The sequence below is a fragment of the Gobius niger genome (genome assembly GCF_951799975.1).
Source record: "Gobius niger genome assembly, chromosome: 15".
NCBI lineage: Eukaryota > Metazoa > Chordata > Actinopteri > Gobiiformes > Gobiidae > Gobius > Gobius niger.
Window position 1 is genome coordinate 25,251,477 of NC_136866.1, and position 17,663 is coordinate 25,269,139.

The following is a 17,663-nucleotide window of genomic DNA, read 5'->3' on the forward strand; positions in this document are numbered from 1 at the left end:
CTTTGTCTAAAACTGAAGAAGATTCAAAAAGTTTTTCTTTCTTGTTACAAGAAAAATGATCATGTTTTTAGCAAATTTATCTGAACAAGAAATGGCTGGATTTTATTTCCTAAAATAAGATTTTTTTCCTCAAGGAAACTTTGCTCGGCAAAACATTATTACTTTTTAGGGAAAAAATAAGAACTTATTTCTTAAAGTAAGACATTTTTTACTTGCTTAGAATCCACTTTTTGCAGTGCGGTCATTCAGTTGTTTCTTCTTCTTCTTTGAAAAGGCTCTGATCAGTACTTCCTGGATTATATTGCATCTCAAATCAAAGCCTCAAAGCCCATAATCTGTTCGGAGAAGTTTGTTTACACTAACTCATTCCTACTGCTGCCTGTGGGGGGAGCTCCAGGCAAACTGCTGGCCTGGGTTTTTCACAATAACAGAGCCTACATAATGCAGGATATGTCCACTTTAAAAATATGTATCAATCAATATGTCGGGCTTGGTTTGGCCCAATAGCGGTACTTTAACGATACTTGGTTTTCGATACAGATACTGAAACAATTCTTTTTCCCGATGCTTATACCCTTCACTCCATATTAGTTTACATAGGACAGGAGAAGTCAAGAGAAAATCAGTTCTACACGGATGCATTATAATTTACTTGTCCCCTCCTGAACCGCCACCTTATCGTGGTGGAGGAGTTTGAGCACCCGAATGATCCTGGGGCTATGCTGTTAGGGGCTTGGTAGGATCTCCCATGGCAAACGACCAACAGGCCCGGTTAGAACCATGAGGCCGTCCTTCTGTGGACTCACCACCTGCAGGTGGGTCATAGGGGCTGGTGCAATGTGATTTGGGCAGCTCCAACAGCTGCCCCCACGACCCGGCAACGGACAAGTGGAAGAAACGGATAGATGGATAATTAACTTGCACTGAAACATCCAAGTAACTTTAACCGCTTAACCCCTGCCTTAACCGAGCGCATTTTCTCCAGTTCAGCTTTACCCAAATCTAAAAGGTGACAGCCTATAGCCCAGTGTAATGTCTCATTTGAAAGCTATGGCCTATACTGATCATTTTTCTAGCGCTGTCGTCGCTTTTTGTCACTTTTTTGTTGCTCTTGTGTCTTTTTTGTTGCATTTCCGACACACATTTTTGTAACTTTTTCATGACATTTTCTGGTACTCTTTTGTTGCTCTTTTTTGCCACTTTTTCCATCACATTCTTGTCGCTCTTTTGTTGCATTTTCATCCTCGTTTTCGTCTCATGTTTGTTGCTATTTTGACACTTTCTTTTCAAGAAGCTTTTTAGATTCAGGTAAAGCCAAACCGGAGAAAATGTGCTCGGTTCGGGTGGGAGTCAAGAGGTTAATGTGATCCCTGGACCCAATAGATATCATTATATTTTATTTTTATTTTTGGTACCTGTTTTTGGTACCATTTTCCTCCCAATACCAGCACATACACTTTTTATTCGATACCATCGTGGCATAAGTTAATGGTACCAAGCCCTATTAATATTGTCATTCATTCATAATTATTTTGATGCCAACAGTGCTCACAATTGTGTCCATAACAGAAAAACAAGTCACATTTAATTTATTACACTCCCTTTGGACTGTCATATATGTATGTGTATTTCACAGTATTCAACTAGAAAAACTTTTTAACCTTCTCTCAAAGGAAACGCCCCATGACCTTAGCTTCTTGCTCGCTTCTTGGCTGACACCGCAGCGCTGACAATCCCGTGATAAATTGATGTTGACTTAATTTTGATCATTTCTGCGAGGCTCATTAGCCGTATCTTAGAAGCCGGAGCCATGTTGCCTCTGCCTGACCTCTCCCCGCGCAAACCTGCACCGGAGGACCGCGCGTTTAATCAATCGAATTAAGACAACAATAATGTACCTGATTTAATTTACGGCTCGCGCGGCTCTGTACAAGTCAGCTCATTTGTGCCAATTAGGAGTCGCTCGGTACAGTACGGGTTTGTATGTCTGTCGATTAGCGCCACCGAGATGTTTGCTCTCCCCGACTGCAGCCGATAAACAAGAGACGGGGGCCCGTGCCGGTGGTTGGATTGTAAATGTTATGAGGAAGTGGGGCAGGTAACGGGTCAGGCCTCCCACTGTGGAGCTTCAAGACAACACAGACATAATGGGATTTGTGTCTTTTTAAAGGGAGAGAGATTGCCCGTAGAATATTTGGTCATCATTTCTTGACTAAACTTAAAATAAGAGTAGAATGAACTAAAAATGAAAAGCTTAAGGGACTAAAAACAATCTTAACTCCAGGGACACAGGTTGAAAAAGGATTGGATAATGTTTGAATGCAATTATATGAATGTAAAGTTTGACAAAATGACTTTTTCATCACAAGACTGAGAAATATGTCAAGATGAGAACTGGATATTTTGTCTTATTTTTGTTAAAGTCGGTCCGTTGTTGGAGAATAAACCGCTAAGTAAACATAAAAAGGACTAAATAGGCAGATACTTTGCTGCTTAGCATTAGTACTAATACAAGCAGCAGCTGTAGCAGTAGTAGTAGTAGTGGTGGTGGTACCTGAAGTTTGTTTTGGAAAAGTGCATGTTAAAAGTTCGATAACAGAGGGTTTTGAAATTAATATGGAGTATGTACTTCTTTAAGTGGGCATATCCTGCGGTTATGAGGTTTAAAAACATTTTTTTTTTCATGCTTAACACATTGAGGGCTGCGCTGTTTTGGGATTTAGCTGTTGAGTGCCAACAATCCAGACCATTTTTCATGATATTTGTAGCACCGCAGCGTTTTCAATGTTTTAGCTATGGACACATGCTGTGGAAAGGTGAGGTTGTAAGCTCTCCCTAGGTGGAAACAGTTTAATTCTACGTGCCTCGGTTCCTGAGCCTAGTTTTGATCAAAATCACAGATTTTTTTCTAGATTCAGAGACAACGGGGGTTTTATGCAACACTCTCCAACTCCCTCCTCCTCTCTCCTCTCTGGACGGACTCTAATGTCAATTTTCAATGACAACATTGTTGACACGTTTTGAAACACAGCGTGTGCATTTAAACAGCCTGGTTCTGGATTGAAGACTTTAACAGGATGTTTCTCAGTCGTCCTTGGACCGATTTTAACCATTTCAAAACTCAAACTCAAATTGTCAATCGTGCTCCAGAGAGCGAGGGAGAAGTGTTGGCTTTACAGCTGTTCGCTACGTAACACCACACCCCCTCGGAATAAAAACAAAAGAAAAGAAAGGCAATAATAATAATATGTCCAGATCGTGACTTTTCACAAGTTTTTGATGGTCATTTATTTCATCACAGAGCTCCCAAAATTACACATAAGGTGTATCAGAGCGTTTAGTTTCGTGTTAGGGCTGTGAAAAAATATTGATGATGAACAATGGATTGTGGGCTTTAAAAAATTGCCTAGGGATTACAGACCAGAGCGCTTCAGCAGTAGAACGAACAACCGAAGTGAACATAACTCAAAACTAATGAATTTAATTACAAAAAGTAATATAATATTGCAAATAATAATTAAATGTTTCAATTTGAGCATAATAATCCAAATTTGAGTTGTTTTGTCTCGTTAAGATATAGTTGGAGTAGATGATTTCACTTGTGAGATGTTTCCGACTCTTTTTTTCAGGGATAAGTGTTTCACAAAGGCAGGTGAAGCGTCTTGCCCAAGGACACAACAAACACCACGTCCCCTGAGGTCGTCATTTCCGTGCTTCCTCCGCGTCTGTGCAAACTCTAAGCGCCGTGTTTAATGGGCCATTACGTAAACCCATATTGCTCACTGACGCCTGTGTATGGCTGCCCACACACAGTTCTCGGGGAAGGCAGACGAGTACTCGATGTCTCTGGCTCAAGGGCACGCCGGCACGAGTGGGCGGGGGCGGGAGTCTGCCAAAACTGCCCATCTGCTCCGCACTTGACTATCCGAGCGGCCGGGCCACGCACCACTTAGCACGACCAGCGCTGAGTTGTTGAAGTGTTGTTTTGGCTGCGGCGACGAGAGGGGTGCTGCTGGGAGGGTCGCGGGTTCGAGGTCTGTGGGGCGCTTCACTGTCTTTGATGATGCATCCTCATTAAAAACACATCTTCTTCTACTGCTGAAGCGCTCCAATCTGTGTTTCCTGGATTGTATGTGTGTCAATAATCCATCATCAAACCCATTCAAATCTGATACGCAGTCATAATGTGCTCACCATGGTGTTACGGATTTTCTAGCATGCCGTTGGGTGAAAGTGAAAGCTTGTATCCACAATAAGGGCTTACACTTGTACTGCGTTACCAAGTTTCTCAAAGCTCTACGCTGTCGTCATACTCAGTGGTGGTAAGGTACTATCGGGCGAAACAGTGGTGCAGATGTTAGCTCTGGAAGGTCCCAGGTTCGATTCCCACCTGGACGGGGCCTTTCTGTGTGTAACTTTGCATGTTCTCTAAAAACATGTACAATAGGCCTGGATGAAAGATGTGTATGCATGAATGAAATGTGGTGAGAAACTGAAGCTTACAAGCACTGAGTATGGAGTAAATGCTAAATGTCCCATGTAAAGCACTTTGCCCTTTCCTTTACTTAGTGTAGCCACAGCTGCCCCTTGGGGTAGACTGACTGACCCGAGGCTACCAGTCTGCACCATCGGCCCCTCTGACCACCACCAACTACTCACCCACTACACTAAATGCCATCTTGTGTTAGATCAGGGGTGTCCAAACTTTTTTCATGGGGGGGGGCGTACACAGGATGAAGGGCCATAGATCGGTGGTTAATGCCGCGAAACCTTTGACTTGCAGAGGTTTAAATTGTGCCTTTATTTATGCTTAAAATCTTCCTGCCAGCTCTGTCTCACAATAACATGTTAGTTGTTAGGTTAGAATTGTGTAGAATCTGATTATGTATACCGATTCAGCAAGAAGGCCGAGGGCCACGAAAAATTGGTCTGAGGGCCTCGTTTGGCCCTCGGGCTGCACTTTGGACACCCCTGTATTAGATCGTATCGTATTCACCTTATTACGGAAGATAAATGGCTTGAAATGTGCTTGTATTAAGACAATTAATGTTGATTTTGAGTAGGTTTGGACTGCCGTGAAATAAGTATTTATTTGCTTAAAATAACAGAAATGTACTTATACACTTAAAATAAGACAATAACCCTTGAAATGAGACAAAAAGGTCAAAGACAAGATACATTTTTCTTGTTCCATTGGCAATAATATCATCCAAGCCTACTCAAAATCGTCTTAAATTCCAATAATCTGAGCACTTTTAGGTCATTTTTGCCTAATATTAAGATAGCATTTATTCCAGTGGATTGTGCCCGCCCCTTCACTCGTATTAGTTTACCTGGGGCTGCAGACGTCAAGAGAAAACCAGTTTCCAGTTGGTGTAAATTAACTTTGGACATTTTACACAAATCGATCTGTGCGTCAGATTTGAGCAGCAAACATTTTCCTTCAATCAATGAAACAAACAGTTCCAGACCTGCTCCTAATCAGCATAAACGGTCTTAATTCGAGCACTTTTAGAGCAATTCATCTAAAGATAAGATTTTCTTCCAGGGAAAACTTTTCAGCCCAGTCGATCATTCATTACTGTCTTCTCTTTGCAAATATATTACACATTATTTGCTAAAGTCAACCATTATTTCCACACACTGCCTGCAAAGCTAAGTGGACCATAACTTCCCAGACTAAGGCATCTAAACATACACGTGCACTTTCGCCACTTCACCCTCGGAAAAACCTTTTAAGGCTAATGCAATTTCATAAAGGCTGCAGCGCAAAACTAAAAAAAGACCATCTGGAAAAAATATGTGTATTTTTGGAACATCTACTTTTTTTAATTCTAGGTTTTAAAAAGAGAAGAAGAAATTAAATGAAAGCAAAAGATGTTTCTGCAGCTAGAAGGCAATTTGAGAAAACTCGGAATAATGAATGGCCCATGAGAGACCGCCCATTACTCATTCCCAAAGACAAATTGGATTATCTGTCCGCTGATGCAAGCCTAAGTCAGGCCACAAACAGAAGTAATTTAGAAAGGAAGCGAGATAGGCTACTTCTTTTTTTTCTACCAAAACGCATTGCAACAAAAGCCGAGTTTCAGATAACACACCCTGGTCATGTCGTGTTGAACAGAGAGTTTACATGAGTTAAAAGCCACACTGCAGAAGAACATCTACACACATACGAGACTCCAGAGGCAAACAACAGGGTTTTAAATGCCACAAATCCCCTTAAATCTGTGCATACTTCAATTGATTTGCGAATATCTCATCGAACAGACAAATTAGGTTAAATTTACAAGCATTTCAATATGTTTTAGACCATACCTTTTCTATAAATATATTGAATGAATCCAAATTAATGCTCACTAACAACACTACTATTCCCATTGAAAGCATCTTTGATTGTCCAAAAGAGCAAGTGTAAAGTTTCAGGTGAATTATTGTTGTGATTATTATGATTAAAGAACTTAACTTTGGCACAATTAACTTAAAGACTTTTAATATGTCCGCCGAACGTCCTCCTACAGATCAATTAGACGCCAATAATTCCACTTCTCCAGTGAGTTTTCAGAAGAAAATCACCTGCAAGACAACATAACACATTTGGGTATAAGATTTGACTATACGGCTGTTAAATGGAGTATATGGAGTTAAGAAATGCTAAAATTATGTATTTTCCTCCCCCTACATGTTCCAGCCATGTCCTAATGTGTAGAATGTGCTCAGACCTGTTCACCACAACTGCCTCTAAAATCCTGCACTGTCACACAAGCTTAAAGGAATAGGCCACCGTTTTTACATACTAAAATATGTTCTTACCTCACTTTAGTCGAGTTAATATATCCCCGTCTGGTCTTTGTCCGTGCGCTCTGTCACGCAAACGGAGCACATACTGTCTCAAAAAAAAAGCTCACGATAGAAGCTACCAAGCTCTTCCACGTGTTCCCTATTTAAATAAAGTTACGTGAAGTGTTTTCATGCGAAGTATATTTACACAGAAATGTAACATGTCGATTTTATAAGCAAATAAAGAGGGGGACTATATTGTGAGGCGTAATGATACGAGGAGCACAGCGTCCGCGCAGTAACTCCTAAAGGTTATTGACGGAAGTGAGCGGGGGAAGTCTTTAGGAGTTACTGCGCGGACGCTGTGCTCCTCGTATCATTACGCCTCACAATATAGTCCCCCTTTTTATTTGCTTATAAAATCGACACGTTACATTTCTGTGTAAATATACTTCGCATGAAAACACTTCACGTAACTTTATTTAAATAGGGAACACGTGGAAGAGCTTGGTAGCTTCTATCGTGAGCTTTTTCGGAGCTATGTGACATGTGGGAGAGGCTGCGTATGTGCTCCGTTTGCCTGGCAGAGCGCACGGACAAAGACCAGACGGGGATATATTAACACATCTAAAGTGAGGTAAGAACATATCTTAGTATGTAAAAACGGTGGCCTATTCCTTTAAGATAGAAGGTGCAATTACACGTAAGACCTGAGGTGGCAGTAGTGAGCATAAAATCACCAACTAGCAATAATAAACTACTTCCGGGTCCAAACTGTTGAGAGTACCACAGATAAACACAGCAAAAAATGCAACTTTTTCTGAATCTCCTGCTGAAATAGCAACTGATAAAACGGCAAAAACTGATTTACACCTAGTTAGAATAATGTATCTCAACATTTCTCCAGGAAAAATGAAGATATTTGTTTATATTATAGATAGGCCTTCATTGTGTATGGAAAAAATAATTAGGAAATGAATGCCAGAAATCACTAAAAAGCATCACTAAAGAAAATCCAGAGTAAATGTAACATTTCAGAGTGATTAAAAAGAGCTGTGTAGTTGGCTCTATAGCTGGTTAACCTCTTGTTATTTCTGTGTTTGTTTGTTTACTTTATTGTTTGTTTGTTTACTTTATTGTCCCCGTAGGAAAATTTGTCCTCTGCATTTACCCATCCTTCGATGCCACTGGGGCAACTCGTAAGGAGCAGTGGTCGACGGCAGTGCAGCGCCCGGGGACCCATCTCCATGATGTGGAGCCAGGATGGAGGATTAACCTATTGTACATGTTTTTAGTGGTAGGGTTAACTAGAGTACCCAGAGGAAACCAACTCAGACACGGGGACAACATGCAAACTCCACACAGAAAGGCCCCGTCCTGGTGGGAATCGAACCCGGACATTCTAGCTGTGAAGCGGAGGCACTAACCGCTGCGCTACCGTGACGCCTTAACTGAGCGTATTTTCTCCAGCTCGGCTTTACCCAAATCTAAAAGCTTCTTGAATGGAGCGTTTACGGCCTACAGGCCAGTGTAATGATAGCAAAGACCTACAATACTGATCTAAACAGATCTGTTTCCTTGTGTTGTTGCTGTGTTTTCATCACATTTTTCACATTCTTTTTCATTGCATTTTCTCTTTTTTGTTGCTCTTTTTGTCATTTTTGTATTGCTTTCTTGTCACATTTTTGTGGCTATTTTGATGCTTTTTTTTTTTTTTGAAGCTTTTAGAATGCCAAATGGATCTGAAAACTGAAAATGTGCTTGCTCCAGGTTGGGCTTAAGAGGTTTTCAAATGAGCAAAATCCCATTGAAGTAAATAGGGCTAAAGCTCCATTAGACCTAAAAGTGGAGCGATGACATCATCACTTAACAAACGTATACTTGGTCAAGACGAAACGACTAAAATCTCGGAAACGAGCCGGCGATGCCTCGGTCAGACTTCCTAACAGGCCTTGTCACTTTACAACATATATCACCTTGTTTAATTTTGTATTTCTTATTAAAAAAGCTCCATAATTGACACACGACTCCAGACGCCGCCCCATTCTACGATATAAAACTGTTTCAGGACCTCGTAAAGACTTGAAGGCGCTGGGAGACTCAAAGCCAATAGCCCTGACATGTAAAATCAGACACTAAAACGGTTTATGACGCTGTGAATTCATGCAGCGACCCTCCCGCTCTGCAGAATCATTAAATATTTGACCTCCCAAGCACCGCCCGGCCTAGATCAACACCAAATCCTGACAAAAAAGGTTTATAATAGACCTAACGTAAGACAAAATGGTGGCTAAACTGGGCGTTACCTTTCCTAAACCACACGAAAACGCGACAATGCAATACAAAAGCATGAACAAATTCTTAAAACCACACACCGCAGCTTCCCAACCGCTGCTCTACATAAAAGGTTGCCTCATGTTTACACTAAAACAATGCGACGGGGCTAAATTTGCGGCGCGGCCCCCCCGCTGCCGCAGAAGGCCATGTGAAATGTGATGCTAGCGGAGCGGACAGAGGCCAAAGCAGTCAGTAATACTCCAGAATGAGATTATTTCGGGCGGATCGCACTTTGGAGGGCGGGCGGGGAGGGAGGGGGGGTGGGCTCCTTAATGCTCTTGTGTGTTTTAGCCCGGTCCTGCCCAAAATCCAAAACACACAGACACACCTACTCGCAGGTATAAAAGCTACGGGGACTCTTACATGAGCATCTACAACGGGGTTTCAAGATGGCGACTGGTCTCCTGTTGATGGCATTTCTCGGGCTGTGCGGCGCTCACCAAGGACACGTAAGGAAAAGATTTGTAATGCGTTAATTGGCTGCACTTAAGGTAGAACTATTGAGCTACACTGGAAAAAGGACCTTCTTAAAGGAACAGGCCACCGTTTTTCCATACCGAGATATGTTCTTACCTGAGCTTAGACGAGTTGATGCGTACCTGTCTGGGCTTTGTGCCCGTGGAAGAGCTTGGTCGCTTCTAACTTCACCCCCGTTTGGAGCCATAGGAATGCATTGGGAGAGGCCAAATTCTAACATCTTTGGTCGTTTTGGGTGACTGAGGGCACACACACACAGACCAGACAGGTACGCATCAACTCGTCTAAGCTCAGGCAAGAACATATCTCAGAATAGAAAACCGGTGTCCTGTTCCTTTAAATCTCATTTAAGACGGTTGTTTTCCCAGTGTAAGGAAAAGGCTTGAATAAAGGTTCTTTATGTTGGATTTGAGTGGACTTGAACTCATCTAAGATCAGATACAAATGCTCACACCAATGGAGCAAGCATCCATCCCACTTGCAATGATACAAAATTAAGAAAAATATGTACTTGTTCCATTGGCAAGAAGAGGTTTTTCTCATCAAAGACCGAATCAAACTTCATGTCTTCCCTTTAAGATGATCATTCTTTTTCCTCCTCGGAAACCAAGGAACTCTGTAGTTTAAACCTTGTGAGACTTGTTTAATTTCTGTTTCACCTTTAGTTTCCCTAAAACCGACTTTAGCCAACTGTATGTGCTTTGGGTCAATGGGGAAAACCTGCACAAAAACAATGCAAATTCCACACCGAACGGCCTGGGAATCAAACTTGGGACCTTCTTGCTGTGATATAGCCTTCATAAGCAGATCTAGTTATGTAAAAAAAGGAACATTCAACCCAGTTCATGACAATAAAACATCATTTAGACCATTTATTCTGAGCATTTGCCAAATATTTCCATACATAATAACTTCAGTGTGAAATAACATGAGCATATTATTAAATAATTCCACATGCTCAAAAAGAAATAGGATGAATCTAACCTTAATTAATTTCCACTTCTTTCACTAAAGGAATACTTAGAATATGAACATCATCGTAAGTTTATCACTTTTAGATAAATGGCTTGTAACATGCTTGAATTAAAGACTATTGATGCAGATTTGGCCAGTATACTTATACTCTTAAAAAGATCTTGTTCCTTTGGCAATGAGGCAGTCCAAACCTACTCAAAATAAGCTCAAATTCTGGTCATTCAAGCACTTTTCAGTATTTTTTTTTATTTTTTTACCAAAGATAATACGGCATTTCCTATAACCTCTTTGTTTCTGAAAGGTTGCAAACTCCAGGATTAGACTCTAATGTCAGCAAGTCATGATCGCATACTTAGCGTACCACATTGTTGTTCATTTTTCTCCAGCTAATTTGGTTCGCGCTCAGTGGGAGGCACAGCAGGAGAGGTGATAGATACTGCAGAAAAGAAATCAGGTGTGGAAATGCAATTTGCGCATTTGTTTATCATCTCACCGAGCTGGAGGATAAGCTTAGTTGTTATTTTTTTTTGCTTTTAAGGGAAGGAGGAAGCAAAAAGAACAATCACAATGTTTACACTAGGGAAGCACCGATCCAATACTGGAAAAAAACAAAAACATGATCACCTATTGGCTACAAATATCAGATTCTGAACCGATGCTTGTTTTGGCTCTCACCGTTTTAAAAATACAACTTTTGCTAAATAAATCTAAGTGAATATGGGCAATCTCATTTTGAAGCTCAGAACCTGGAGAATTACCTCGCTGAATTAGTTTCAACATCAGTAAAATTATTCTTAATCGCGGCGCAAAATGCCGTGGCTAGCAACAACAGGTTAATGCTAGCGGCAGCATGCTAATGCTAATGTCAACGAATCAAGGCCGGGACAGAAATTAGGATTGGGTCAAAATGAAATAGCTACTGCTGGAGCGGCCAAGTGTTTATGAAATGCTGACCTTGTGTAAGTTTCAACGATCAGATCACTTTATGTGAGTTGTTCTGTTTACATTAATGTAAAGTAAAAGAGTTCGGGAAAGTGATGTCATATCGCTAAGCATTATGGGATTAGCAGCAATTGTAAACTACTGGAGATTTGAAAAGGTAAAATACTGGAGTTACACATTAAAACACTTGGACACCACAGTAAAAAAGTAGGCTATTATTTACTAAAATCTGTACTTCCGGTTTAGTGGAGATAAATGCTAACGGCGGAGCAGCTACGCTAACCCATGAAGTACCGACTAATACTTTTTTAGCAGTAGGTGCGGCATTTTTGGCTAATGAGTCTGAGAAATAAGTAGGTTCAGTCACTCCCTGTTGAGTTTCAGAAATATTGATTATTGTATTAAAGAGTTTTTAATGTTTGTTTTTTTTCTTGCTTATTAGCCGGTATGCTAGGACCCGGAAGCGGAAGTCGTGATGTCACACTTAACAAACGTATAGCCTGATATATACCCGAGGATATTTAGTGCAGAAAAGTCTGGTGATCTTTGTGTAATGCCTTTCTATTCGTTTATGAATAGATATAATTGATCTGTAAAATCTTGTTTGCAAGAAAAGATAAGACTTCATTATATTATATTCTCTTTTTTCATTCATAGCAGCCACTTTTAAGAAAGTCTCTTGGTATCGGTTAAAATCGGATATCGGCAAACACCCGAACCCCAGTATCGGTATTAAAAAAGCTGGCTGAGTGCATCTCTAGTTTACGCTGTCAAAAAATGGAACCCAGGCCCTTCTTGCAGCGAGGTCAATAATGCTTGGGAAAACAAATTATCAGGTATCTTCTTGCAGCAACAACAGCCACTTTGGCATCCTACAATCTCCCCCATACGTGCGACCTTGTTATCGGCTTAGCTCCAATTACTGCCCGTGTTTTTCCATGTGCTGCCGTGTGGTATGTGGCTGCGTTGCATATTGACTAAAGCTATCCCCTCCGCCTTTTCTTACAGAACCACGGGGGCAATGCAGGTAAGTGGCCGGGGCCCGGAGCTATTTGCGGCGCTGTTGAATTTATTACGCCGTGCATGCCGGGGGGATCAGCGGAGTGCACGGTGCTATATGGACTCACCGTATATCTGCCACCGTGTTTCTGTTTTTAGAGAGCTCCGTGGACATGCCGGGCAAAGAGGACATTACCCAGACCATTCAGCGGATGAATAACGGTGGGTGCACGAGCGTAACGCGGCGTATAGGGAAAACAAGAGGAGCGGGATGTGCATATACAATACGGCGTGGGCTTGGGAATGTAAAAAAGGCGTAAATGACAGTGTGGTGAGTTCGGCTGTGCAACATTATCGCTATCGGAAGAGTAAATGCATAATACATATCTTACAAAAACAGAGGGCTGGCAAATTTCTCTTCACACAGCAGTGTTTTTCATTAGCAGGTCTGTTTCAGTACCATGAAAACATAAAGTTCTTAATAGGGCTGGGCGAGACAGCCGAAAAATCTTGCCACAATTTTCTTTAGTTTAAATCACTATTTAATTTGTATATTGTCGTTTCAAAGCAATTAAAGCCTTCTGCTTCTTCTTGGGTTTAGACCAGGGGTGGGCAATTCATTTTCATAAGGGGCCACATGAGAAGCCTGAACTGAGTCGGAGCTGCACCAACAATAACTCGAACTGCTCAACTTTATCCTATTGTACATTATGCTAAATTGTGTATTTTGAATAGCTGATACTTTAATTCAGTAGGACTTATTATTTAAGCCAAAGACGCCCATGTGTGCGCATCGTTATTAAGGTTATTCAACTTCTTATCCTGGTTAACTTCTACCATTGCACTGAAAGCACTTCTGTGCTTCCTTCAAATGGAGTTTGTGGGAAATGAAGCGATGCTCCATAGCAGGAGTCAGCCGGGGTCCGTAAAATAAAGCTCCAAAGGTCCAGACCTTAAAAGTAAAGCGTCACTACAGTGATCAATACATCTACAGTGAGAGCTGTAGAAGATATTAAATAGTATTTAATATTTAACATAAATTGTGCAATTTACACAATTGCACAATTTTTGTGCCACTAGAGTAAGAAATGTAGAAGATATTGAAGATTATCCACAAATGGTCATATTTGTACATACATTTCAAACTCCCCAACACTAAATGAACACCCAGCACACAAAGTTCAAGAGTGCCTTGATATTTAGGGTCCTGCACAAACCTTTTCCTGATTGCGATTGTGATTAGATTTGCTGTTTATTGTTTCCTAAAAACTGAGATTCAGAGTGACAGGACTGCAGCCTCATAAACACAGATTACACTTGTGTTGCACGTTTACAAGCCAGTGTCACTGTCATTATTCATTCACTCCACACTCTGTGGTGGTGAGCTGCTATTGTAGCCACAGCTGCCCTGGGGCAGACTGATCATTTCCCACATGGCTATAATGTGTTGTTTATATCCTATCTCTTATAATGTCAGTGCCCTCTGCTGGACACCAGTGGACTTCTTTCCTTTTATTTTTATTTAAGCTGCCCCCCGGTGGCTGGAATGAGCATACTGGTTAAATCATGCACACAGGAATGGGCTAGAGACGAATGTATGCCATACAAGTTGTGGGCCGGATTGAATCATCTCGCGGGCCACATCCAGCCCGGGGGCAGGGGTTTGCCAAGGTCTGGTTTAGACCTTGTGTTGTCCTGGTTTGACATGCTTCTCTCATGGTTTAGTTCTGGTTCAGTCTGTGATATTGTCCAGGTTTACTTAGACTCAGTTTTTTCTTGGTTTATTTCTGATTGAGTCATTGGGTTTAGACCTGGTTTAGTCCAGGGTATTCTTTGTTTCATTCTGTCACTGGTTTAGTCCTTTTTAGCTTGGTCCTGGTTTAGCCCTTGATTTCCGCTTCAGCTTCTGCTTCAGTCTGATTCACTTCTGACTTTGGTCCCAGTTTAATCCAGATTCAGTCCATGATATTGTTTGATTTTAGACCTGGTTTCGATCTAGTTTTCTCCTGGCTTAGTTCTGGTTTAACAGTCTAACCAGTGAGTGGAGAATAGTGTCGATATTTGAGCTGAATAGCGATACGACGATGTTACCATAAAGCAGATCGTCATGGAGATAAGATCACGATTCGATTTTTATCATCATCATCATCATCATCATCATCATCATCATCACATTGTCCAGCCTTAGTTCCTAATCAAATTTACCCAACTTTAGCTTCACAAGATTTCTGCTTTTGCAAATGAACTCTTCTTATATTGTTTTCTCATATTCTCCGCCCTCGTCTGTACTCATTTCTGTTGTGTTCTATTGCAGACTCTACTGAGTATTATGAGGGCGACCTGATGAGGCCGAAAACGCGGTCCGCCTTAAAGTGCGCTAACCCTCGATTCAGCTGCCGTTGGCCCAAGTCTCCCAACGGCAAAGTAGAAATCGCTTACGTGCTGAGCGACAGATACGGTGGGTTTTGTCAAAGGGAAATGAACGATTATTGTTTTATCTCATTGTCTCATCTCCTGTTGCAGACTCCGCTGAAAAGGATGAGATCGTGAGAGCGCTGAAGGACTTTGAAACCAAAACCTGCATCCGCTTCAACCCACGACGGGGAGATTTGCATTATTTGAGTTTTGAGCCTCGGCATGGGTGAGCTAAGCACGTATCCTAAATGTAATAATGCCATCCCCGTACGGACGCCAACACTGCAGCCACGAGTCCACCTTATCTTTAAAACTGAGCACAATCTATCAATGAAATCACCAGATCCTTTTACTGACCACTCCTCTGACCCCGTCCTCTGTGCGTCAGGTGTGCGTCGTTTCTGGGCCGCACCGGATACAAGCAGTCGGTGAGTCTTGCGAAGTTCGGCTGCGTGACCTTTGGCGTCATTCAGCACGAGGTCATGCACGCCATGGGCTTCTACCACGAGCACAACCGCAGCGACCGCGACCAGTACGTGCAAATCCACATGGACAAGATCCCGCCGTGTAAGTGCCTATACTTCTCTTTGGCTTGTCATGGCGGGGTGCTGACTCTGACCCCTGGTGGCTGAGGGCGACTCCAGAAAGTCTGCCAGGAACAAATGAAAAGATTGTATCTCAGGAATGTTATTGTTTCGAAAGATAGAGTTTCCTCTTGTAACAACACTAAGGAGAGAATCATATTTTCACACTCAACACCGGACAGTTCCCCTGAATGGGGCAGGAATGGCACTGACCATCTATCGTTATTTGTATGTCTATATTACATTCATTTAGGGTTCGGGTTAGGGTCAGAGAGCTTCCAGGGCCAAATATGGACTTTACGACAGAGTGGTATTTTTAAAAGAAAACCATAAGAAGTCCCGTTTGCTGTTTTCCAGAAGCCTCCATGTGGCTTCTTATGGCTTGTTCTAGCCACTCTGCCATAAATGCCACATTTGTGCAGTGTAGGACTAATAGTTGTTCTGTGGGCAGTTTCCCCCACCTTCGCTGTTGCTCTCTGCAGTTCATCCAGGGTCATAATAGGCTTCTTGGTAACAGCTCTGGTCAGTGCTGTCCTTGTTCGGTCAGTAAGTTTAGGAGGACGGCCGGGTCTTGGTAGGTTTGCAGTGAAGTCATACTCTTTCCATTCCTGGATGGTGTATTAAACTGTACTTTGAGAGATGTTCAAAGCTTTGGAAATCTTTTTAACCCAGCTTTATACTTCTCAATAACTTTATCCCGGACCTGTCTGGTGTGTTCTTGGACTTCATGATGCTTCTGCTCCCCAATAGTCTCTGAGACCATCACAGAGTGGCTGTATTTAAACTGACATTAGATTGCACAAAGGTAGACTCTATTTAGTCATTGGGTCAACATGTGATCAATCAGAAATCAACAGGCAACTTCTGAAGGCAATTGGTTGCACTAAAAGAAAAGGGGGCCTATACTTTTGCATATCACTGTATATAGCGCAGTGGTTCTCAACTGATATGGCACCAAGGACTATCACGCAAAAGGAGTACAAGCTTCCACCCAAATAAGGACTAAAACCATGATGAAAAGAAGTCAATAACAGTCATTTAAACAGACTCAGATTTTCAGAAGATTAATCTTGAAAGAAATGTTCCCAAGGCTTGCAACCCACCAGCTGACATCCACTGCTATAGAGGTTAATGATTTTATGTTATTAGTAGAGCGTTTCCCCCAGCGACCTTACTTTATTTTTTTATTGTCTCAAGGCTTGTCCCATCAAGCGTGCAAAATGTCACTGAGCAAATGCTAAACAACCCCTGCTGCCCCTCATCCGACCAACAATAATTGATTCACTTCTTGCATTGACCGCGAAGATGTGCATGAACAACCGCAATCCAACGCATGAAACTCTTCTGATCAACAGTTTACAGGAACAACTTTAGGAAGCGCGACTCGAACAACCTGGGAACCCCGTACGACTATTCCTCCATCATGCACTACGGAAAGTAAGATCGCTCAGCAGTGGTACAACACAAGTAAACACTGTAAAAAGCCAGTCTAACTATCGATCCTACTGTGTTTGCCGAGTACAGAGACGCCTTTGGAGAGAGGCGGGCGCAAACCATCACTCCCATCCCGGACCCGAACGTTCCCATCGGCCAGAGAGATCAACTGTCCAGACTGGATGTGCTCAAAATCAACTTGCTGTACCAATGCAAGGGCTACTACTAAGTTTTTCTCCGATTTTCATTCGGTCATAACTGGAAAAGTTTGGGAAACAATAGCTTGGACTCTTGGCTTCTATAATAGTTCTTTATGTGGGTGGTTGTACCGGGGTCAGTGTTTGTCTGAAATAAAGCAACTGAAAGAAAACATGGATTGTTGATTATTCCATTCCCTTTCAGGAGAGCAAAAAGAAAAGCATTTTGAGGTTCGAACAGTAGCGTTTTCGTCGCAGCGGAGCTAGAGGGTGTTGTATTTATGTAAAAATAGCCATTGTAATGAGGAGAGATACGTGACGACTGACAATAGCCCAATAATTGAGTTCATTCCTATTTCAGTTCATGGTAATTAAGTTGGGGATTTGTTCACTTATGCGCCGTGCTATCAGCAGATCTGGATGCGTCGCAGTGTGGATGTTGCAGGGGCCGCACTGGGAGAAGGTAGGACAAGGACGAGCCTTTACTCAGATGTTCTTTTTCACGCTGGGCCTTTGAAATGCT

General features: G+C 41.9%; 2 protein-coding genes and 1 long non-coding RNA gene across 6 annotated transcripts in view; 2 read left to right on the top strand and 1 right to left on the bottom strand.

Annotated features, from left to right (window-relative positions):
- LOC306975364 overlaps positions 1–17,663 on the top strand; it is a 712,990-nt gene that overhangs the window by 478,179 nt on the left and 217,148 nt on the right. The gene's annotated exons all lie outside the window — the stretch shown is intronic.
- Positions 1–17,663, bottom strand: part of LOC306975210 (MAM domain-containing glycosylphosphatidylinositol anchor protein 2) — a 489,592-nt gene that overhangs the window by 395,791 nt on the left and 76,138 nt on the right. The window lies entirely within an intron of this gene.
- Positions 9,507–16,992, top strand: LOC306975068 (low choriolytic enzyme-like; the record flags this gene model as incomplete). The annotated part of the gene is made up of 7 exons (XM_079572488.1): positions 9,507–9,566; positions 12,520–12,538; positions 12,670–12,732; positions 14,825–14,968; positions 15,034–15,151; positions 15,299–15,549; positions 16,865–16,992. The coding sequence occupies 7 exons, from the start codon at positions 9,507–9,509 to the stop codon at positions 16,948–16,950; spliced, it is 741 nt and encodes a 246-aa protein (XP_079428614.1). The 3' UTR covers positions 16,951–16,992.